The sequence below is a fragment of the Mytilus californianus genome, unplaced genomic scaffold (assembly GCF_021869535.1).
Source record: "Mytilus californianus isolate M0D057914Y unplaced genomic scaffold, xbMytCali1.0.p SCAF_7, whole genome shotgun sequence".
Classification (NCBI taxonomy): Eukaryota; Metazoa; Mollusca; class Bivalvia; order Mytilida; family Mytilidae; genus Mytilus; species Mytilus californianus.
In genome coordinates this window covers 104,369,987-104,394,783 of record NW_026262723.1, presented here as the reverse complement: position 1 = coordinate 104,394,783, position 24,797 = coordinate 104,369,987, and the positions used below count along the sequence as shown (strand labels likewise).

Sequence of the window (24,797 nt, the reverse complement as noted above, 5' to 3'; positions counted from 1 at the left end):
GTTTCGATGTTCCTTTGGTGTCATCTCTCTCTCTCTCTCTCTCTCTCTCTCTCTCTCTTGTTTCTTTTTTTTTGGGGGGGGGAAGGGGGGTATGGGGGCACAAACACATGAACACGAGTGATTCGTAGAGTAATCATATTTGTTGAAATATCAAACGTTATATAAGAATAACGCCAGTTAAACATCACTGTAAAAGAAGCATACAAAATTTTACATCGGTTGCTGTCTGTCGAAATCAAAGAAAATTTAGCACCGTATTATATAGTACATTATACTCAATCTTCCTTTAATGCTTTGTTCAGGCTTACATAATTTGGGCACAAAAAAAAAATCATATTTTGTTGTATTTCTTCAAACTGTCAATTATAGCGAACTGTACGACCAGCAAGTTAAAAAATAAGACGTCAGAGCAATCTGGGAATATCAAACACTATGCCTAGTTATTTTTGTACTATTGATGACCGTACTGCCTACAACAACAACAACAAAAAATCCACACTGTATATTTGGCTTTACAAGACTCCAACAAGAGAAATATTTAATACACACACATGTATTTTTTGTAGAGTAACATGTCTTTCAGAGTGCTAATCTGTAACCATCACATTAAGGTCCGTCTTGTGAAAGAGTATTCATCTCATATAGAACAAAATTTTGTGCTGATATTCATGTGATATTTGCCACTGAAAGTTTTGCAAAAATCAAGAAAAAAACGAAAACAAAAACAAAACAAAAACTAGTAGTTCAGATGTTGGTTCGTGTTCACATCACTCAATGTGATCACTTGCATGTCAACTAACAGTGATATAGGGAGATTGTCAGATTCCGATCATGACTGTAAAGGACAACCATTTGTTTAATACAGAGGTAGCTGATTTACTCTTGATACCTTGGTTCTTTAAAAAATAATGGCCAACATGATATAGCAGAGTGCTGAAAGTGGCACACACAATCAATCAGTTATTTTCCAATTACATGTACCTATCATTAATCAGTTTTGGCAAAAAAAAGTACATAGGCTATACCATACTGAAACATAAATGTGATAAAAGAATATACAATTCAAGAAAGAGAGGTGCATCAACAGAAATTAGAAACTGCAATCTTTCTTTTAATTTCATCGGATCTCAGATCTCAAAATTTTAACTCTTACCAGAATTTATTCTATCTTACAGTATAACTCGGAAGTTTCTAAGTGGAACTCGAGCTTTAACTAGAACTCTTACTCGAATTAATATTCGAACAAAAAATAAAACTGGAACTTTAACTCTAAATTTAGCTGGAACTCTAACTCTTATTCTACATCAAATGTTATCCACACTCTCATTTGTCATCTGATAAAAAAATTCGTAAGGGTTCCACGGAACCCAGTGTCTCGCCTACTTTTGCTGATAATCGCAGGCTCAACAAAAATGAGAAAAAAAATCAATAAAAATATTCCTCTCGATACTATCTTTTGATTGTAAGAAGCTTCTGTCCAAGTTTGGTATAAATCTAGGATAGTTTATGGATCTAATAAATGTTTTTAAAACTTTAACTGCATACTGTATGTAATGTTGACTGGAAGAAAAAGTCCATTTATAAGTAAAATACGGATAAACAGGTACACAATTTTGACAAAATTTCCTTCGAGATACAAGCTTTTGATCATAAGCAATCTTCTGTCCAAGTTTGGTACATATCCAGGATAGTGTAAGAAAGTTATTGAAATCTTAAAAACTTTAACCACAGAGTGAATGTATTGTTTCCTAGCAGAAAAACTAAGTCAATTTATAAGTAAAATACGGAAAAAATAAATTTTTTTTTTTACAAAATTTATTTCTGGATACTATCTTGTGATCATAAACAAGCTTCTGTCCAAGTTTGGTAGAAATCCAGGATAGTTTAAGAAAGTTATTAAAACTTCAAATACTTTAACCACAGAGTGAATATTTGTAAACGCCGACGACGACGACGGAATGTAGGATCGCTATGTCTCGCTTTTTCGACTAAAGTCGAAGGCTCGACAAAAAACTAGAGTTAGATAAAATATATCGACATGTCCACAGAAACACGGATAGATGTAGCAGAACAAGAAAAAAAACTAGATCCGTTTATTACAAATTAAAAGATTTTTTTAAATACACCAACTGGGAACATTATATGTTCCTGATATCAATATGGCGATGTGTATTTTATTGTCAATTAACTCTAAATTATCAGATGCATTGTATTTCTCATAACATACCAACGTTGAGCGATTAATCGAACGGTAATAGAATATACGTAATACATGTACATAAAGTTTTAGTACACAGGCGATGAACATTGAACATATTATGTACAATGAACATGAAACGATGTATGAAAAATGGGTGCGGGATGATAGAACTCAGAAGAAAATTTGGTTTCCACAGTTCGAATAAATTATGAAGCGTTGTGTAATTACGGAACCAATTTTAAATTCCTACCGAAAATAGGTTTCTTTTAAAGTGCTGAGTTTGTGGCATTTTTAACACGGCATTTCAGGTTTTATCTTCCCGGTGCGAATGGACAAGCTAGTGAAATTATGGTAACGAAATTATTCTGCCTGCAGTCTAAAAGGAACGTGTTACTTTTCAGCCCGGATACCCTCAGTCTTCCGAGGTAGAAGATTCTTTATCTGGAAGCCGAAAATTATTTCTATAATACGGCATGAGGCAAACATTCGTTTTCCCCATACAACAAATGCAATTAAAAAAATGAGATGACTTCAACTTTGACAATTACTTTATAATAAACTGTTATTGTATCTATGTTTAACGATTCGATAGATTGATAAAGATATCAATGAATAATCAAAATACCTTAAAAATGTTCAAAAATGATATAATATTTTGTAGTGAAAAGGTTTAATTCAACCCAAGAGTTGCAAGAAATGCTGTTATGCCAGCAACGTCGTTCTATAACGTTAAAAGGTTATAGTTCCCGCCAAAATTCAATAATAAAGATTATTTCCGTTTTAGCGGATTTAAAACATCGGTGACCCCCCTTTTTTATTTATGCTTTTAAAATCTTCCCTAAAGCTGCAACTTTTGCAGAAGTTTGAAGGGAAAAACATTAGTAGATTCTTTTTTATTTCAAGAAAAATCTATTATAAATAGCAATTAAAAATGGCGGGAAATGTTCAAGTGTCTTCAAAAATAAGGAAACCAAGACAAATAAATGTTCATAAGGTACAAGTTACATTTGACTGTTTTTGTTATTCCAGTTAAACATAGTTTTTCAATAAGTTAATCTTTTTTTAACAATTTAGAGCGGTATTTCTATATTTCGTTATAACGCGATTCTTTAAGTTTTGATGACGTCATATCTCGAAAACAACATCGGTGACCCCAATTTTTTTTTCGCCTAAAATATCTTAATAAATATGATCTGTCTACATGCGAAATTTCAATGAATTATTATTAGTAGTATAAATAGTGTGATTTCCCTTTAATACTGCAAAAATGTTCTTTTCACATGAATTGTGGAATGCATAGCTGACTTTAGTTCGTGTTTTCTTGGAAATTGTAATGATTCACTTGACACTTCTGGCTAGAATGTTAATTTCCTTCGCACATTTTGGTCTTTTTCTTGATAAGTCTTTTCAGGGAAATCAAAATTCCTTACATCCTTTGGCTGCCAAGAACATAGTCCATACACCGTAACCTTAAGTGTTTCATTTCCATCGGACATTTTTATGATCACAGTCATCGAAAATAGAATAAATACAGTTGTACAAATACTACAAGTTTACCTTTAACCAGCAACTCATGACACAGATACATAGTTATCAATCCTCTGATTAATACACTAACAAGCACAACTCCCATAATCCATTTAATGAAAAATCCTTTCCATCGTATTGAATCGTTTTCACCTTATTGCTCACCTGGCCCAAAGGGCCAAATGAGCTTTTCTCATCACTTGGCGTCCAGCGTTCGTCATCGTCATTTACTTTTAACATTTTGAACTTCTTCTAGAGAACCACTGAATGGAATGAAACCAAACATGGCATGAATGTTCCTTTTGAGGTGCTGACCAAGTGTTGTTACTTTGTAGCCGATCCATCATCCAAGATGGCCGCCAGCAGGGGACTTCATTTAACATAGGACCCTATGGACAATACATACAAATGTTTTCTTCTAGAGAACCACTGAATAGAATGAAACCAAACATGGCATATATAGTTATAAGAAGATGTGGTATGAGTGCCAATGAGACAACTCTCCATCCAAGTCAAAATTTATAAAAGCAAACCAATATAGGTCAAAATACGGTCTTCAACACGGAGCCTTGGCTCACACCAAATGAAACCAAACATGGCATAAATATTCCTTATGAGGTGCTGATGAAGACCTTAATACATGTATCTTTATAGATTGAGATCTACTGTAAACTGCAAAAATATCAAGAAAAGAAGATCTACACATAAGTCAACATGAGCAAAATTGTCAATTGACATCTTGTTGGAGTTATTGTCCTTTTAAAGTCATTTTCTACAATTTCAATGAATTTATTGGTAATTTCTGTAAACCTTACAAAAGTCTTCTGCTTTTGATTAAATTACGGGGCCAATATTAAACCGAATTTGGCTTTAATCATTATTAGGGTATCTGTTATGATTTTAATCTATTTTTACATGATTTCCAAAACCAAAGTAGAATCAGGTGAGCGACACAGGCTCTTGAGAGCCTCTAGTTAAATAATACTATGGTCACTAACATGTTTAAACCACTCAGGTACTGTGGTACTGGTCACAACCGGATACAAATATTTACAAGAGGTATAAGGCGGAGTTCATTGGTCTTGATTTTGTTGGTTAAAGGTCAGTGCCGTCTGACTGTAGTAAGGAAATTACGAATTTTGAGAAATTGTCCATCCTGGATTTGTAGAAGTAAATATTCCTAGTTGAGTATATTGATGATTTCTAGAAGTTGTTTGATGATCATTGCTCTTATCAACACAAGTAAAATTCATAGGAAAAGTGCCATAATTTGAATGGTCTCCATTTGAATCTCCCATTACAATTTAAACATTATAAATCTTGCACTAAGGTAATGTATTCTTTCATTTTTTGGAATCAGCAATCCCAGCTCTTGTCACCATTTGTAACGTAAACCTTAAAGGGCAAAGCAGAACACCAACAAACAAATAGAATAGCTCAAATGTTTTATTTAGAAATCAAGTATAATCACAGTTTACAGAAAATGATTTTTATGTTAATCAGGCACTTATTCCAGACTAGAATATTGTATGAATTAAAAAATATAAATGTCATTAATCTATGAAATATTTACTCCTACTAGAATTATCCTTGCCAGTAAAGAACTGTTCTGTTGAAGGTTTCTTCATTCTATAAAATGAAAATTTAAGTTGTTTCTTATTTATGATAAGCATTTTAGCTATAGTTAAATTCTTTTATTTTAGGTGCACTGGTTACATGTCGGGAGTCTTGCTGGTAGTATTGAGGATGTTGTAGATGGATTTGTATTGCAGGCCGATACTACTGGAATAAAAGTAGCCTGGGCAGCTGAAGATCCCCAGTCAGGAATCATAGAGTTTAAGGTGGCAGTTGGCACTGCCAAAGGTTAGTGTTTATAAAAAACATTCCATAAATATTTATACAGCATAAAATTCAAGATAAACAACAATATCACTTTATAAATGAGTAAGTTCCGTAAGGGTCATATTTGGCCCCGATTAAAATGTGTTAAGTTGATAAAAAGACATGTGAAAAAGATAAATAGAACTATTTTTGTCAAAGTTATGTTTTAAAGGATTGATTTTTCATCCCACAAAGGTTAATGGACAAAATCATCTGGATTTCAACCAAATTAAGGCCAAGGTAACATAGAGCGCAGGCTTCGACAAACTAAATATTCAAGTCAGATATGTAAAATGTCATAACAAATACTATGATAAAAGATCTTTTTTGTCGACGCATGTGCTCCAATTTTCCTGTCCAAAAAAGTCATTAAAAAATCTATCCGTTATCATCGAACTTTCAAGAAAAATCAAAATGAGTGCTTTATGTGACATCATGAATAGTACACAAAAACGTAAATTTTCAACAAAAAGACATATTTCCTATCTAGTAATTGTATAAGCTGTGATTCATTGTGACATTGGTAAATAAATCTTAATTTCAAATTTAAGCTAGAATTGGGGGCCATTTTAGGGCCTTATAGAACCTACTCCTTTGGTTTCTTCAAAGCACTTTTCTTAATCCACCTTCAAAACCAAATCATTTTAAAGCCAAGGATGTTTAAACACTGGAATATGTGTGGAGCTGTATGGCCAAAAGTGTCCTAAAAAATAGCTTAATCCTCACAGCATTGGCACATCTCATTTTCATAGTAGTTATTTTGCCCCTCCCCCTCAGTCATGACTTTTGCATAGGGTCAATCAATAATATTTTGTGAAGAATGAAAACGTAAATAAGAGTCCATAGAAAAAAACTAGCCAGCAAATTTAATTAGTACTGGTGCACCTTGAATTGATGATACCGACCAAACAGCATTCTCATTCTGTTGAGGGTGTGTAACAGTATTTCATCACTCAATATGAATAAAGTGTTTAAATTTTCAACATGCTAGCTTCAGTGATGGTGTTAAGACCTATATGAGATCTAGAATTTTATTTGCCCATATGTTTTTTCGACCTTCAAATGTAAAAATTAGTGATTGGATAGAACAGTTGCACAGTTGCCAACAAACTACAAATGATACATTAGATATCAATAACAGCAATTCAATTATCATTTTATTCCATAAGAAATACATATACATCCTGAACTAACATTACAGCTTAACACCAGTCCTTAAAAATATTTTTGTGTATTAAGGTGGCACAGATGTTATGTCTTGGACAGTTTTTGGAAAAGAGAAGGATATATACATACCTAACCTAACACTACAGCTGACAGACCTGACAACTTACACACCAGTGTATTATGTTAGTGTGAAGGCAGAGAATGGAGCAGGACAGGAGAGTAATCCTGTCACATCTACACCTATTGTTGTTGTGGATGAAGACAAACCAGGTATGAAACATGGTTACAAGCAACTAGTACTGCAGGATATTTGAGCGACCCTTTTAATAATAGTGGAATAGATAAACCAAAATGTATGACAGACTTGCAACGTCTGTAGGCTATCAATACACTAAGACTTACGAGTGTAAAAGGAAGAAGATAACAATTTGTCCAAATGAAAAGATATTAATATAAGTACGACAGACAACATCATAGTCAACAGCAAACAATAGTCATGAAAACACCATGTAAAAATAAGATTGAGCATTATGATGAATTCAGGTGATATGGAAAGATTACAGCAAGAAAGTATCAATTTTTTATCAGGTCTGTCAAATAAATCTATTTATATCTACATGATTAAAAAAGGTTTATTGATAACGAGGGTACAGAAAGTAATACTTTGTACTTATTGATTGTATTCAGCTCTATAACAGATTTGGTGATAGATGGAGCTAAAGGTACTGATGATAATACCTTAGTATTTATGATTGTAGTTATCTCTATAACAGTTTTTGGGGTAGATGGAGCAGAGGATTCAGATGGTAATACCTCAGTACTCAATGATTGTATTATTCTCTGTAGCAGGTTTGGTGATAGATGGAGCTGAGGGTAATGATGGTAATACCTTAGTACTTTATGATTGTATTTAGCTATGTAACAGTTTTGATGATAGATGGAGCTGAGGGTACTGATGGTAATACCTTCGTATTAAATGATTGTATTTATTTCTTTAACAGGTTTGGTGATAGATGGAGCTGAGGGTAGTGATGGTAATACCTTAGTACTTAATGAAGATATAGATTATCAGTTAGACTTTTCTTCTACCACACTACAGTTCAGTGGTTTTGAGAGTCATTTACATGGAGTTGTGGATTATGAATTGGCAGTAGGTACATCTCCTGGTGGAGAAGATGTTATGTCCTATACTCCTCATGGACTGGTACATTCTGAAGAGGCAGATGTTGTTGGCAATGGTAAGTTATCATCACACAGAGTCCCTACAGTAGGTACAACTCCAGGTGGAGAGGATGTTATGTCCTATACTCCTCATGGACTGATACATTCTGAAGAGGCAGATGTTGTTGGCAATGGTAAGTTATCATCCCACAGAGTCCCTACAGTAGGTACAACTCCTTTTTTCAGCATCTTGAGAATATTTGTAAATCTTAGTATGGATCATAATTGTCTTGCCTGCAATGAATGTCACAGAATGCGAGACCTATGACATATCCGATAGGGGCAACAACCTTAACTATTTGCATAAAGCTCCATCTTTCAGCAGGTAGAAAATCTGGATGCTTAATCCTGGTATGCAGATGCCTTATGTTGCAAAGTTTCAGTCAATCATATGTCCACTGTCCTTGACCTAATTTTTTGTCACGCCTGCAACGAAAGTCGTGGAAAGCGAGACCATTTTTATGGTTCATTGGTCAATGTACAATTTTCATATTTATGTCTATTTCTTAGATATTATAAGCAATAAGCTTACTATATTTGGTGTGTAATGTGATTGTAAGGTGTACATGTCTTTCTTGCAGGTTCATCTGACCTTTACCTTGTTTACATTGATCATTACTAATGTTAAGTTTATGTCATATGTGTAGCAAAACCTACATATTGCACACTTTCAACATAAATTCAATCATGATAAGTCAAGCAGGGGAGACATTTCAGTGTGCGCACTTTGTTTTCATATTCCAGCAATATTGGCATTTATATGTTACCGTCCCTTCTTAACCTTTTCACCAATGGACAGTAATCTAATAATAAATTAATTTCAGCAACATTACTTTGATTGCAAACGATGATGACTGGGTTATTCAAATAATGTTAGGCCACCAGCCCTTGGCGATAATGAAATTATTATACATCTTTATAAGGAGGAATAATAAACATATAGAAATGACAATTGCTATAAATACATTTCATCTCTTCGGAGACATTTCAGGGGGAAAAAATGGTTTTCACCAATTGATAGTTGCAACTTTTTTTGTAATACTGTACTTTTATTCAGGTGATAATGCAATACTTGTAAAATATTCTATGTTAATCATTAAAAATATCCCAGAAACGCTCACTGTGATTGTGCATAACTGTTGCCAGTGACTTCAGCCATCAACTTTGGAATTGATGGCAAATATTTAGATTCAAAAGTAGTGCTATATGCTGCATTGCTGGAACTTTACATTTGTTTGTTTCACTTAATACAGGAATATCCAGTTCTGGTTTTGCCCAAGCCAATCTACACCTTAAACCAGAAACAAAATATTACTCTAGTGTTCGTGCTGTTACTAATGCAGGCAATGTTTTAGAGGCTGTGTCTGATGGATTCTTAATTGACACAACACCACCTGAGGTCACACTAGACAGGTTAGTAAAATAAAGTGAAGGATACAGTAAATTTAGCAATGTGGGCATTTTTCATATTTTGAAATGTCAAAAATACCATATAAAAGTCTTTGCATAAATTAAAAAAAAGGCAAAATTTATTAACACTAGTAAAATTTTTCAAAGCGTGATTTTTTTTAAAAATTGTTTAGAATCAAATTACGTAATCTTACATTTTTGATAGTTGTCAAATTTTTGCAGCAATAAATTGTGCAAAGCATGCTCAATAATTTAATTAACTGTGTCAACTTAAAATGAAAAATGATTATTTATATCACTAGCATGCTTGAATTTATTAATTTAAATTATGCAGAAACTATAGAAACTTGAGGTTTCTGCTTAACAAATTCAGTTGATATTCATTTATAGAAGCATTTGATAATTTACAGTAAACAGAATCATAAGAACCACTAATGAAGTTAAGTTTAAACCTTTACATATTACAAATGTTGATTTTATATATCCCTTAATAAAGAAAATAGAGAAGATTGAGGTTTATTCTTATTTACATGTGTAAGCTTCATCAAGATGAATCATTTGAAATTTTAAAACTAAAGTTGAAGCCCCTGGACATGCACTTATGCTGAATTTAACATGTTTCACACTGTATGATGACTTGGTTAAATCTCTCTGTAATGCAAGTAAAAATTAACTTATTCTGATTTATAAATTGAAGTATGCTTCAACAAAATTGTTTGAATTTTAAAAACTTGTAAAACACTAAAAAAAGGTTTTGTTTTCATTTAGAATTTGGTAGTTATTCTGCTTTCCATTTTACAAATTCTTTGGATTATTGAATTTCTATATCTAGTGGGTATAAATTTAAAAAATCTATAATGGTGGTGACATTCTTTTATTAGCTCACCTGGCCCAAAGGGCCAAGTGAGCTTTTCTCATCACTTGGCGTCCGTCGTCCGGTGCCGTCGTCCGTCGTCCGTTAACTTTTACAAAAATCTTCTCCTCTGAAACTACTTGGCCACAATCATCATTGGGGTATCTAGTTTAAAAAATGTGTCTGGTGACCCGGCCAACCAACCAAGATGGCCGCCATGGCTAAAAATAGAACATAGGGGTAAAATGTAGAATTTGGCTTATATCTCTGAAACAAAAGCATTTAGAGCAAATCTGACATGGGGGTAAAATTGTTTATCAGGTTAAGATCTATCTGCCCTGAAATTTTCAGATGAATCGGACAACCCGTTATTGGGTTGCTGCCCCTGAATTGGTAATTTGAAGGAATTTTTGAAGTTTTTGGTTATTATCTTGAATATTATTATAGATAGAGATAAACTGTAAACAGCAATAATGTACAGCAAAGTAAGATCTACAAATAAGTCAACATGACCAAAATTCTCAATTGACCCCTTAAGGAGTTATTGCCCTTTATAGTAAATTTTTTACAATTTTCATAAATTTTGTAAATTTTTGTAAATTTTTACAAAATATTTTCCACTGTAACTACTGGGCCAAGAGATAATTGTAAGCAGCAAGAATGTTCAGTAAAGTAAGATCTACAAACACATCACCATCACCAAAACACAATTTTGTCATGAATCCATCTGTGTCCTTTGTTTAATATGCACATAGACCAAGGTGAGCGACACAGGCTCTTTAGAGCCTCTAGTTATTAAACCTCATCATTGATTTATAAAAATGATATTTTTTACAGATTAACAGATAAGGATGCCTATGAAGTAGAAAGAGGAACAAGTATTTACCAGACAACAATAGATATCCTATCTGCCCAATGGCATTATATTGATGAAGAGAGTGGCATACAGAGAGCTTGGTTCAGTGTAGGGACCTATCCTTTTGGAGGAGATGTGGCTCCAGTAACAGAAGTTAATATTACATCAAATCTACAGAGTTCTGTACCATTGTCTACTGTGATCCCAGACATAACAGGTAATCTTATTTTACCCTTTTTACTACCGTTATCATGTGTTAAGGCTTATAGTGTTTATAATTATTATGATGAAAAAACAATGAAAGTACCTATGTAATTGAGGGTAAAATTGGCCCTTTGACAGAATATACCTCAGTAAGTCAGAATTCCTGTCGATTAATAGGCAGAATGTCTGTAGTAATCAGCTTGTCTGTCCCTACACTTCAATCCTTCCGTCAATCACAAATAGACTCTGATCTCTTACTTTAAAATCACTTGAAGTTCAGTACTGAAACATTGCATGATTATTCATCTCTTCTAGAAGGTGTGTCTCTCATGTAAAAGGAAGAAAACTGTTAACCTTCCTTGTTATAAGCTTTGTTTAAATGGAATAACCTGATTGCTTCTAAAATGATGGCTTTAAAATTCATTTATTCACTTGATCAGGGCCCTCTTTGAAGGCTCCCATCACTATCTTTTAGTTTTCAATGTTTTTTTTTTTAGCAAAATCAAAATGATAACTTGTAAAGTCATTTGGGTAATTGCTTGACAACATATTCATCATCAAAACTATATATGTAAAACAAATTTTGTATTTTTTGCATTGTACATGACAAGATGGATGAATTACAAATTAATGCAAATATCATTCAGAGTTTTTAACTGGTAATTTTTATTTTTTTTTCAATCAAATAACATACACATTAACGGGAAATTTTATCAGCTCTACGCTGAAATATAATTGTATGCTAGTTACAGACAAACTATATATTCTGATATGAATGTGTTTTCCTCATATGCCTTGTCTAAAACTAAATGAAAATAGTACATTAAATGAGCCTGAGGTTCATAGATTAAATTAACATCAATGATTTCCACATTTTATGATCTGTCTTAAATTGTTTAACATTTAAAAGAATGTATTTATGGATTATGTAGTGGATGGCATTTTGCACATTTGTGAAATTGATTGTACAGAATGCACTTGAAAGTAAAACTAAGACTAGAAAAGTTGCTGAATACATGCAATTTTTATGAACTGTCTATGGTAGTTATTTAATCAAACAAATATTAATGTATTAAAATGTTTGTTTCTTTATTGAATAGGAAAGCCAAACATTATATCTGTGTATGCGGAAAACAAGGCAGGATCTCAGTGTAAAGTGACTCTTGACTCTGTGATCATAGATATATCACCGCCAAGTCAGGGAGTAGTCTCTTGCCCTGAATATGTAGGGGTAGGTACCATTGTAACCAATATATACACCAGAGTTAAAACCTAGTTCCCTTTCCTGATTTGTCACCTGTCCTGATTAGATAGAGTCAGGTGGCATTGTAATCAATAGATACATTAGAATCAGGGAATTGTCACCTGTCCTGATTAGATAGAGTCAGGTGGCATTGTAATCAATAGATACACCAGAATCAGAGAGTTGTCACCTGTCCTGATTAGATAGAGTCAGGTGGCATTGTAATCAATAGATACACCAGAATAAGGGAGTTGTCACCTGTCCTGATTAGGTAGAGTCAGGTAGCATTGTAATCAATAGCTACACCAGAATGATGGAGTTGTCACCTGTCCTGATAAGGTATAGTCAGGTAGCATTGTAATCAATAGGTACACCAGAATAATGGAGTTGTCACCTGTACTGATTAGGTATAGTCAGGTAGCATTGTTATCAACAGGTACACCAGAATAATGGAGTTGTCACCTGTACTGATTAGGCAGAGTCAGGTAGCATTTCAATCGATTGATACATCATGATCAGGGAGAAGTTAACTGTCTTGATTGACTAGAGTCAGGTAGCATTATCACCAATAGAAACACCAGAATCAGGAAGTTTTCACCTGTCCTGATTAGGTAGAGACCGGTAGCATTGTTATCAATAGATACACTAGAATCAGGGGAGTAGTCACCTGTCCTGAGTAGGGAGGGTCAGGTAGCTTATCAATTGATACATCAGAATAAGGAAGTAGTCAGCTACCCTGATCAGGTAGGTGTAGGTAGCATTTTAAGCAATTGATGCATTAGAATAAGGAGGTAGTCACTAGTCTTGATTAGGTTGAGTCAGGTAGCATTGTAATCAATAGATACATCAGAATCAGGGAGTTGTCACCTGTCCAGAATATGTAGGGGTAGATAGCATTGTCACCAATAGATACATCAGGATTCAGAAGTCCTCACAGATTTTATAGAAAAGGCAGCATTATAACTATAGGTACATCAGAGTCAATTGTCTTGAATATGTAAAGGCATGTAACATTTAAATAAATAGATACATCAACATAAGGGAGTCATTGCTGATTATGTTGTTTTTATCTGAGCCACAGTTTGGTAGTGTAAGATGTACTTTAAAGTCAAGTTTGATTTTATTACTAGCTTTAAGATCTTAAGTTGAATGGACACTTTTCAAAAAAAATCACAGATAATAATTAACAGTTTTTTTTCTCCAGGAAAACAACATTCAAAGCTTTATTATTCATTGTTCTACCTTTATTTCAGGACAAGGTTCCTGTTAAGTGTTCCTGGACTGGGTTTCATGATAATGAAAGCCCAATAAAAGAGTTCCAGATATCACTTGGTTCTCAACAAGGACTATCTGATGTATTCACTAACAGAGTGGTTAATGGACATACCTTCAGTTATTCTATAAATGGTCAGTACTTAACAGTTTTAGCACAGAAGCATTAAAACATAAGCATCAAGTAAAAACCAAGACAGTACTTGTAGGATATTGACTCACGTTATTCACCATAAGTTTTCCTTGCCGATTTGATAAATATATATAGTAGAACTTTCTTTTGAAATTTCTCAGCCAGAATGGTTTATAGGTTTTCATCATGAACCTGATCAAGATTTGCTTTTTTTATTGGTATAAATAAATTGAGATCAATATAGCCTAGGAGGCAACTTTTTCTAAATAGTTCACTTGAAAACAAAATATCTGCACACAAGACATGGCTGCAAAGTGATTAATGTAGCCTCTATGTTACAATTCCAAGTTAGAAATATATACAGCATGTTGACAAAAGTTATTGCCTTTTCAACATTTCTCATATCGTGTTATACTGTTTTGTAGATTTTCAAGTACTCTTAACTCATGTCTTCACTAATTTTCATTAAATTTTCATCCTTAAAGTCTAAAATATAAAAATAAAGAGATGAGGTATGATTGCCAATGAGACAACTATCCACCAAAGTTCAAATAAAGTGGATGTAAGAAATTATAGGCAACCGTACGGCCTTCAACAATGAGAAAAACCCATACTGTATAGTCGGCTATAAAAGGCCCTGACATGAAAAATATGAAACAGTTCAATTGAGAAAAACTAATGGCCTAATGTATAACAAAACAATTAACGAAAAACAAATATGACAGACATGAACCAACGACAACCACTGAACTACAGGCTCCTGACTTGGGACAGGCACATAAAGAACGTGGCAGGGTAAAACATGTTTGTGAGCGCTCAACCCTCCCCTAACCTAGAACAGTGGTGTTACAGCACAACATAAGAACAAACAATAAAAATCAGTTGAAAAAGGCTCAACTCATCAGATCGATACAAAGCAGAAAAACATCAAACATAAACACAGACCGGACGTAGCAAGGTATTTATCCATCTCTAATCCCTAACAACAAAAAGAACACTAAGTACAGATCTAAGAAAACTGTTTGTTGATTCTTATAATAATTTCATAATTTTGTTTAATCTAAAGTGTCTAGAATTCATAAGTAAAACACAAATTTTATTTTTAAATTGAATAGGAAAATTGTTTTTTTTAAATCTATTGATTCAGGGTAGATCGGGTGTTTTCTGCCATCTTGGATTGTAAAATAGCAGAAAACTATAGGGCTAGATTTTTTAATAATAGAATATACATATTTTGAGAGAAGAATGTCATTTGTAAGACTTTTTATCTAAATGATGATCATTGTGAGTTTTATCTTTTTATTACTTCATCGATCTGTTTTTAAAAATTACAGAACATTTTTTTGACAGCTCAGATAACATTACTTTAATTCTTTTATGATTTTTTTTATTGGATTTGTAACAAGAAAACAAGTTCTTTGACCCTAATTTTTATTTTTATTTTCTGAAAGCACATTATTATTATTAGAATAGAATTATTTTCTCATATTTTATCTTAAAATTCTATTTTTTAGCTTTCTTTCTATCACACAAAATTGGGTTTTCCATGTATAATCTATACAAAATCTGACAAATTTGCCCACAAGCTGAAGCTTGAAAAAAAAACCTCTGTGACTAAGACTTTGTATTATCTTTTTGAAAAAAACATGATATATACTATATTTTGGCAAATTATTGAAATATTCTATCAATTTTGATTTAGACACCTGATCTACCTTAAATTAAATATAGAGAAACTAAAAAAAGAAATAATTTGTGTCTACATATTGTGTTCTAGGTAAACAGAAACAATTGCATGAATGATTTTATAACATAAATATGATTTTATAACATAAATATGATTTTATAGATGCAGATGAGTTGATGACACATGAGAAGTTCTACTATGTTACTGTGAATGCTGTTAACACAGTGGGTTTGCAAACCTACGGTTTCTCTGGACCTGTTGCCATAGATACCACACCTCCTGACTCTGGTAAAGTGATTGACCTTCATACGACCTACAGAATGGATGTGACTGACAATGCAGCTACTGTACAAATGAATGCTAAAGCTTGTATAAGTGATGAAGGTAGTTTTCATTGTCTTTTCTGAAATAAATTTTGTTATGTTGATGTATATTTAGTGTTTTCTGGCAACAGCCTAGATGTTTAAAGCTTTTGCATTTAAAAAGGTTAGTAGAGTTAAAAAATCAATATTTTATATATTGGTGCCATATGGTCTGAAGTTTTTGGCACCATTTTCAGTTATCCTTGTCCTTAATTTTATGATTCCTGTATCTGGTAAAATGAATAATGAGCTTTTAAGATTTTTTGAAAACCAAGACTTGCCATGCTTTAGTCTATTGATGCTTGTCTATGAGCTTATGTAAGTCTGACTCATAAAACTGAACCCTAACCATATTTATTATGTAGCCTGATACCCAAGGACTTTCTAGTTATATAATTCGATAATGGCAGGTGCCATTGTCTTTGATAGAAAAATCACTCAATATATACCCTTAATGCTGTAATCATTGGTGTCAGCATTGCTGTTATGGTTGTCTGGCAAAAACTTTCTTAAAATAATGTAGTTGTGTTGTCTGTAACACTGTAGAAGCAGTGTTTGTGTAATTTAAAGTTAAGTATTGATGTCAGATTCATTAGAACATATTATAGCAAAATGTCTAAGTTGCAAGATGTAGATGGTATAGGATCCAGCAAGCTAGAGGAACTTAATGCTGTCCAAATATATTTTAACCTGTTGACCTAACACTATCATGCCATTGGCTGTAAATTAATACAGCAACAGCATAAACAGTACAGAAAGATGTACAATGCCTGCAGTAAATTTTGATTGAATAATATCATATCAACTCAGTGTGACCCAGTGATCTAAGTAGTTCAACTACTAAGGTTGAGTTCAAATCCAACATGAGGCAGGTGCATTTGACTCAAACCTTAAATGACTAGGATTGTCAGTTTTCTGACAAAGATTATAATTCTTTCTTCCACCAATAAAAGCTGACAGACATGAAAAAGCCAATATCGCCGATAGTGGCGTTAAAAACAAACCAATCAATCAATCAATCATATAATTTTAACCTCTTTCAAGAAGTCTACTAACAAAAAAAAAATGATAAGTTATTTTTAAATTCCTGCAGGTTGAATCATATTCCTAATTTTATCTCAATATTTTGAAATATAAGGAGATATGAAGTAAACAGTGATGAGACAGCAATCCTACAATAAAGTATATCATGAAAAAATATCTATAAATATTTTCAAAGAGCTAGTCAAGATAATGAAGTTGAAACAAAATTTATATAAATGGTACAAATATGCCTGATAGGTAATATTAATATCTTGTTGCTGTACTATTTCATTTTCAGAATGTGATGCTCTAGATGCTACATGTTCAGAGTCTCTGACTTCAGTTTCTGTAACTTGGCAACCATTTACTGATGAACAATCTGGAATAGCTGGGTATGGTATAAACATTTTTGAAAGAAAAACAAATGTGTGTTTGTCTTAACTGGATGATGTACAACAGTTTTTAGACATGCCCACTGAAATAATATTTTGTATATAACTGAATTAAAAATTCAAACCAAACCCCCTTTTTTATTACTGATTGTGTATAAATACTATCAGATCATATGTATATGTGATGTTTTATAGCCAATGGCTCAAGCACTTATATTGACCAACCACTAATAATACAACCAATATGAGAAATGTTAAAACCATGCAAAGAGGACTTATTTTAGTATGTATGCATGCATTGGATTTATAATTCCTTTCACATTATAATCACCAGAAAACTGTTTCATATGACTCTAAAAAATGTAATTGAATACTTATGCATAGCCTGTTTATTACATTTACAAATTATAAGATAAGTTTATTACACAATTCGGTAGCTATTTGAGATTGATGATAATGTTAACTTTATGATAAATCACTGCTAAAATAAGTCTTATACAAACAAATTTTGGGCCATCATATGGTCCACCTGAATTTGGTGCTGATTTCCTTACGGGATGCATTATGGCATATATCAATAATTCTTCACTTATATTATTATATTCAAAAAAATTTACGAAGAACATACAAGTCATTACAACTTTTTGATTCTTTGGTGACTCTTAGTAAAACTAAACTAGAGCTAAAAGTGCAGTTTAAAAAGTTGAGGTACTTCAAGGATTAGTTATTACCTATGACTCTCTAGAATGTTTAGCTGGTATGGTATTGATTTAGAATTTCAATAATGTAAAATAACATTTATATAATTCTCAACAGTGGAACATATAAAAGCTATTTGTTCCTTTATATTGCAGATATGAGGTGGCTGTAGGTACTACACCTGGAGGGGGTCAGGTAAAACCTTTCTTCAGCATACCATTGGATACAAATTATTACTCTGTCACAGGATTGAATTTGAATGGCCTGAAAAAGGTACTTGGATAATGAATTATATATGTTAGCTTGTTAAAAAAATTAATTTCATTTAAAAAGATTTTGGACTTTTTTGCAGGTACAGATAGCATGCATGCATGCACTTCTGCACTGATAAAGAACTTTTAAGATTTTATTGTTTGCCAAGTGTTTTAGTGGAATGGAACAGGATTTCCCAGTATATTACTCTTGATGTTTTTGTAGGTATATGTATCCATTAAAGGTACCAATGGAGCAGGATTATCCAGTATATTACTCTTGATATTTTTGTAGGTATATGTATCCATTAAAGGTACAAATGGAGCAGGATTATCCAGTATATTACTCTTGATATTTTTGTAGGTATATGTATCTATTAAAGGTACCAATGGAGCAGGATTATCCAGTATATTACTCTTGATATTTTTGTAGGTATATGTATCCATTAAAGGTACAAATGGAGCAGGATTATCCAGTATATTGCTTTTGATATTTTTGTAGGTATATGTATCCATTAAAGGTACAAATGGAGCAGGATTATCCAGTATATTACTCTTGATATTTTTGTAGGTATATGTATTCATTAAAGGAACCAATAGAGCAGGATTATCCAGTATATTACTCTTGATATTTTTGTAGGTATATGTATCCATTAAAGGTACAAATAGAGCAGGATTATCCAGTATATTACTCTTGATATTTTTGTAGGTATACGTATCTGTTAAAGGTACCAATGGAGCAGGATTATCCAGTATATTACTCTTGATATTTTTGTAGGTATTTGTATCCATTAAAGGTACAAATGGAGCAGGATTATCCAGTATATTACTCTTGATATTTTTGTAGGTATACGTATCTGTTAAAGGTACCAATGGAGCAGGATTATCCAGTATATTACTCTTGATGTTTTTGTAGGTATACGTATCTGTTAAAGGTACCAATGGAGCAGGATTATCCAGTATATTACTCTTGATATTTTTGTAGGTATTTGTATCCATTAAAGGTACAAATGGAGCAGGATTATCCAGTATATTACTCTTGATATTTTTGTAGGTATATGTATCTGTTAAAGGTACCAATGGAGCAGGATTATACAGTATATTACTCTTGATATTTTTGTAGGTATATGTTTCCATTAAATGAACCAATAGAGCAGGATTATCCAGTATATTACTCTTGATATTTTTGTAGGTATTTGTATCCATTAAAGGTACAAATGGAGCAGGATTATCCAGTATATTACTCTTGATATTTTTGTAGGTATATGTATCTGTTAAAGGGAACAATGGAGCAGGATTATCCAGTATATTACTCTTGATATTTTCGTAGGTATATGTATCTATTAAAGGTACCAATGGAGCAGGATTATCCAGTATATTACTCTTGATATTTTTGTAGGTATATGTATCCATTAAAGGTACCAATGGAGCAGGATTATCCAGTATATTACTCTTGATATTTTGTAGGTATATGTATCCATTAAAGGTACCAATGGAGCAGGATTATCCAGTATATTACTCTTGATATTTTTGTAGGTATATGTATCTGTTAAAGGTACCAATGGAGCAGGATTATCCAGTATATTACTCTTGATATTTTTGTAGGTATTTGTATCCATTAAAGGTACCAATGGAGCAGGATTATCCAGTATATTACTCTTGATATTTTTGTAGGTATATGTATCTGTTAAAGGTACCAATGGAGCAGGATTATCCAGTATATTGCTCTTGATATTTTTGTAGGTATATGTATCCATTAAAGGTACAAATGGAGCAGGATTATCCAGTTTATTACTCTTGATATTTTTGTAGGTATATGTATCCATTAAAGGAACCAATAGAGCAGGATTATCCAGTATATTACTCTTGATATTTTTGTAGGTATATGTATCCATTAAAGGTACAAATGGAGCAGGATTATCCAGTATATTGCTCTTGATATTTTTGTAGGTATATGTATCCATTAAAGGAACCAATAGAGCAGGATTATCCAGTATATTACTCTTGATATTTTTGTAGGTATTTGTATCCATTAAAGGTACAAATGGAGCAGGATTATCCAGTATATTGCTCTTGATATTTTTGTAGGTATATGTATCCGTTAAAGGTACCAATGGAGCAGGATTATCCAGTATATTACTCTTGATATTTTTGTAGGTATATGTATCTGTTAAAGGTACCAATGGAGCAGGATTATCCAGTATATTACTCTTGATATTTTTGTAGGTATATGTAAAATGGAGCAGGATTATCCAGTATATTACTCTTGATATTTTTGTAGGTATATGTATCCATTAAAGGTACCAATGGAGCAGGATTATCCAGTATATTACTCTTGATATTTTTGTAGGTATATGTATCCGTTAAAGGTACAAATGGAGCAGGATTATACAGTATATTGCTCTTGATATTTTTGTAGGTATATGTATCAATTAAAGGAACCAATGGAGCAGGATTATCCAGTGTTAGCTCATCCAATGGTTTATATTTGTCTTACCTTAGTCAAGGACTGCCTCCTTTGGTTCATATTGGTATTGCTGATGTTTCAGAATTATCAAATGTAGATATGTAAGTTTGTCATTTAGTTATTTGAATTTTATTTCACTTGTAGTGGAGGTTTAATAGATGTAGGTTTGTTATTTTTACTTTTTCCAGACATCATAGATATATTAAAACTTTCATAATTAAGTCTGTCTTAATTTGTTCTTCTGATAGCTTTGTCATGAGACCTTTGCAGCAAGTTATAATTACCAGACCTTGATTTCATACTACAGTCGACTCCACTTAATCGCATACCGCTTAATAGCATAATTCGGTTAATTGCATGATTTTTTCCTGCACAAAACCATTTCCCATTCATCTAATGTTAAATAATCCGGTTAACTGCATAGCCTAAAAAGGGTACAGCTATATATGCTTAGTTAAAACTGACGAGATTTTTTACCGGAAACGACAATGTGGTAAGTATATTTTTCTTGAATGCATTATTATTTTCATAATTATTTCATATTCACTTTTGTGATGTTTAAATAAAGTTTTAAAACAGTTTCTTTCTTGATGGATATTGATTAATAACCCTCGATGTGTACACAGGTAAAGTTCCCCTTGTTCTATTTTAAGCCTCGGGGTAAAAAATGTCAAACAGGTAATTGATGTAAAAACACGACCATTCTCTCTCAAAAGGTGTTAATTATTGATTGGATTTCAAGCATTGGCCTTAGATTAAATTTGGGGTGAATTTTAAAAACAATGACGCCTGCTCATTCACTTTGAAAAACCATCCAATGTGTACACTTGTAATTCGGCTTGGATTGATTTGCATTCATGTTAAACATTACAGGGCATTTATATTTAGTTGAAAATTTTATATGTCAAACATTAGTTTTTTGTAATTTTGGAAAAGAGCATTTACTTCTAATTATTATATTTTCTCACGTTTAACACTTGCGTCAAGGAAATAACCCGTAAAGGGCCCCAAACTGGTTTGCATATACGAAACTAACAAGGTTAAAGAAACAGTGTGCACCTGTCTTAAGTCAGGAATCTGATGTTCAGTAGTTGTCGTTTGTTGATGTGGTTCATAAGTGTTTCTCGTTTCTTGTTTTTTATATAGATTAGACCGTTGGTTTTCCTGTTTGAATGGTTTTACACTAGTAATTTTTGGGACCCTTTATAGCTTGCTGTTGAAGACCGTACTTTGACCTATAATGGTTTACTTTTATAAATTTTGACTTGGATGGAGAGTTGTCTCATTGGCACTCATACCACATCTTCTTATATCTATTTACATCACTGTGCAAGCGGTAAATACTGCATATCAAAGCATATCAAAGGCACTTCATTGCACATTTATTGTTAAAAAAGATAATAAACTGTGCAGCATTGTTAAACAGTTTATTTTCACCAAAGCATAATAATGTACATTGCACATACGGGTCATGGAAACAAATCTATTTTTAAAACAATTGGTTTTATTGTCGAGCCTGCGACAACTCGACATAGGGATAGTGATCCGGCGGCAGCGGCGTTAGCTAACTTTTTAAAAGCTTTATATTTTAGAAGGTGGAAGACCTGGATGCTTCATACTTTGTATATAGATGCTTCATGTTACGAAGTTTCCGTCAGTCACATGTCCAATGTCCTTGACCTCATTTTCATGGTTCAGTGACTACTTGAAAAAAAAGTTAAGATTACAGTAGTTGTCGTCTGTTTATGTAGTTCATACATGTTTCTCGTTTCTCGTTTTTATATAGATTAGACCGTTGTTTTTTCCGTTTGAATGGTTTTACACTAGTAATTTTTTGGGGCCCTTTATAGCTTGCTGTTCGGTGTGAGCCAATGCTCCGTGTTGAAGGCCGTACCTTGACCTATAATGGTTTACTTTTATAAATTGTAACTTGGATGGAGAGTTGTCTCATTGGCACTCATACCACATCTTCCTATATCTATGTTTACTATATGAACTCCCCCATGGCCAAAGCAATTCCCCCAAAAGAACCTCAGACATCAGAGCAATCTTGGTCTAAATCCTTTAAGTCTGGTGAAGTAAAATTCCTTCTATTAACGAAAACTAACACAGCTACCTCAATGCAACTCTCCAATGCAACAGAATTTCTTAGGTTATAATGTTTTGACAGTCTGTCCTTCACTATGTTGTAGCAATGCTAGAGCCTTAATTTTGTCAAATCTTTTTCAATTTTGGATTTAATATAAAAAGACGATGTGGTATGATGCAAGTTTGGTACTCATTAGAAATACAACTGAGTTTCATAACCAGACTTATCTGGCATGGGGGACATTTTATCAGGAAGGAGAAGGGGCTTGTAAAAATAGCCCATACTATTTTTTGTCACAGGGATAGGGCCTTCATTTGTTATCAGATCCTATTCAAATTTTGATTTACACTAATCTCAAAAATCTAACTGTAAATGGGAGATTTGAAGGGGCTTGTAATAATATTCCATTTAAAATGTGGTATGGGATTTGTTCATTGTTGAAGGTCGTACGGTGATCTACAGTTGTCAACTTCTATGTCATTTGATCTCTAGTGGAGAGTTGTCTCATTGGAAATTATACCACATCTTCTTATAAACAAAACTTATAAGTGTGTAGGGGAAGGGGTATAATGTGAGCACACTAAAGGTTCTTCATTTTATATATTTATGTGCTTGTTTTACTTTTTGTACATTTGTTGTAAATAAATAAGACAGAATGCAAATTTTTGGCTGTGGAAGTCTGTAACATGGTATTTTTCCTGTATATATTCATACCTGTTTCAGAGATTTCCAGGAGAGTTCTGACACATACAGAGCATCATGGGATGTATCAGGTGACCCTTGTCCTGTCATCAAGTATGAATGGCTGATACAGAGGCTTGATGGGATGGTTGTCATGGATTGGATGGATATGGAAAGTATGAAAATCCTTTTAGATATAATGACCTTCACACTTTAAAAAAAAACAACTCAAAGGTCATGATGTTTGCCAAAAGAAATAAAGACAGATGATGTTTTATTTATCTATCAAATGGTTAACATCATAAGGGTCTCCATGAAAATTACACTGTGTTGTATATATTCACATTCATTGGTTTGTTATTTTATGCATATAAAATTTTGAACTAAATGATGTACATGTATTTGTTTACAGTTAAAACTTCAGGAACAAATGATGAATTGGAGATGTTGAATGGAGAATTATACTATTCTCTACTGAGAGTAACCAATGCTTTGAACTACACCTACATGATCAGATCTAATGGTGTTACTGTCAAACAAGAACCTCTCATCCCAGGAAAAGTATTTGATGGAAATGTGAAAGGATATGATCTGAATTTTATCAATTCCAAAGTCATGGTAACAGTGAACTGGGATGGGTTTGGTTTGCCAGTCAGTACACAAACTCAAGTAGATGTTATTTCAGGTATATTTGTTGTATATCTGTTCTGATTTTGTCGTTATTAGAAAAAGAAAAAAAGTTCAAGCAAGATAACAGCAACTGTAATCCCTAGTCCCATTTCAAATGCTGGCAAGACAAGGACAAAAAACTGGCATGATATACTTGAACATCTGACATCTTTAAAAATGGTTTATATTTTACGTTTTCCATTATTTTTGTTTATGGCATATCTTTTTTTAGCAAATGAGTTTGGCTCTATGGCATGATAGAAGAAGAGTATTACATTTTCCTGCATAGATGCTGTCTAAAGCCTACTGACAATTGTACCCAAATTTCTATTTTTTTTACATGTTGGATATGTGAAAGGAGTAAGTTCGGTAAGGACCATATCTGGCCCCGATTATAAAATTCAATGCAACAAAATGAAAAATGATTTAAGTTGTCTTTAAGACATGTGAGAAAGTTAAATAGAACTATTTTTGTCAATGTTTTATTCTAAAGTGTTGATTTTTACATCT

At 32.8% G+C, this 24,797-nt stretch overlaps 1 protein-coding gene across 1 annotated transcript in view; it reads left to right on the top strand.

The window, feature by feature from the left end:
* The window catches only part of LOC127709607 (uncharacterized), a 187,467-nt gene that overhangs the window by 81,576 nt on the left and 81,094 nt on the right, over window positions 1–24,797 (top strand). Inside the window, exons 42-55 of the mRNA XM_052215208.1 lie at window positions 5,431–5,590; window positions 6,848–7,045; window positions 7,777–8,013; window positions 9,250–9,409; window positions 11,097–11,332; window positions 12,420–12,550; window positions 13,816–13,969; window positions 15,817–16,038; window positions 17,338–17,431; window positions 18,286–18,403; window positions 19,849–19,867; window positions 20,820–20,949; window positions 23,661–23,794; window positions 24,031–24,303. Of these exons, the coding sequence (XP_052071168.1) occupies window positions 5,431–5,590; window positions 6,848–7,045; window positions 7,777–8,013; window positions 9,250–9,409; window positions 11,097–11,332; window positions 12,420–12,550; window positions 13,816–13,969; window positions 15,817–16,038; window positions 17,338–17,431; window positions 18,286–18,403; window positions 19,849–19,867; window positions 20,820–20,949; window positions 23,661–23,794; window positions 24,031–24,303 (2,266 nt within the window). The remainder of the gene's footprint in view (window positions 1–5,430; window positions 5,591–6,847; window positions 7,046–7,776; window positions 8,014–9,249; window positions 9,410–11,096; window positions 11,333–12,419; window positions 12,551–13,815; window positions 13,970–15,816; window positions 16,039–17,337; window positions 17,432–18,285; window positions 18,404–19,848; window positions 19,868–20,819; window positions 20,950–23,660; window positions 23,795–24,030; window positions 24,304–24,797) is intronic.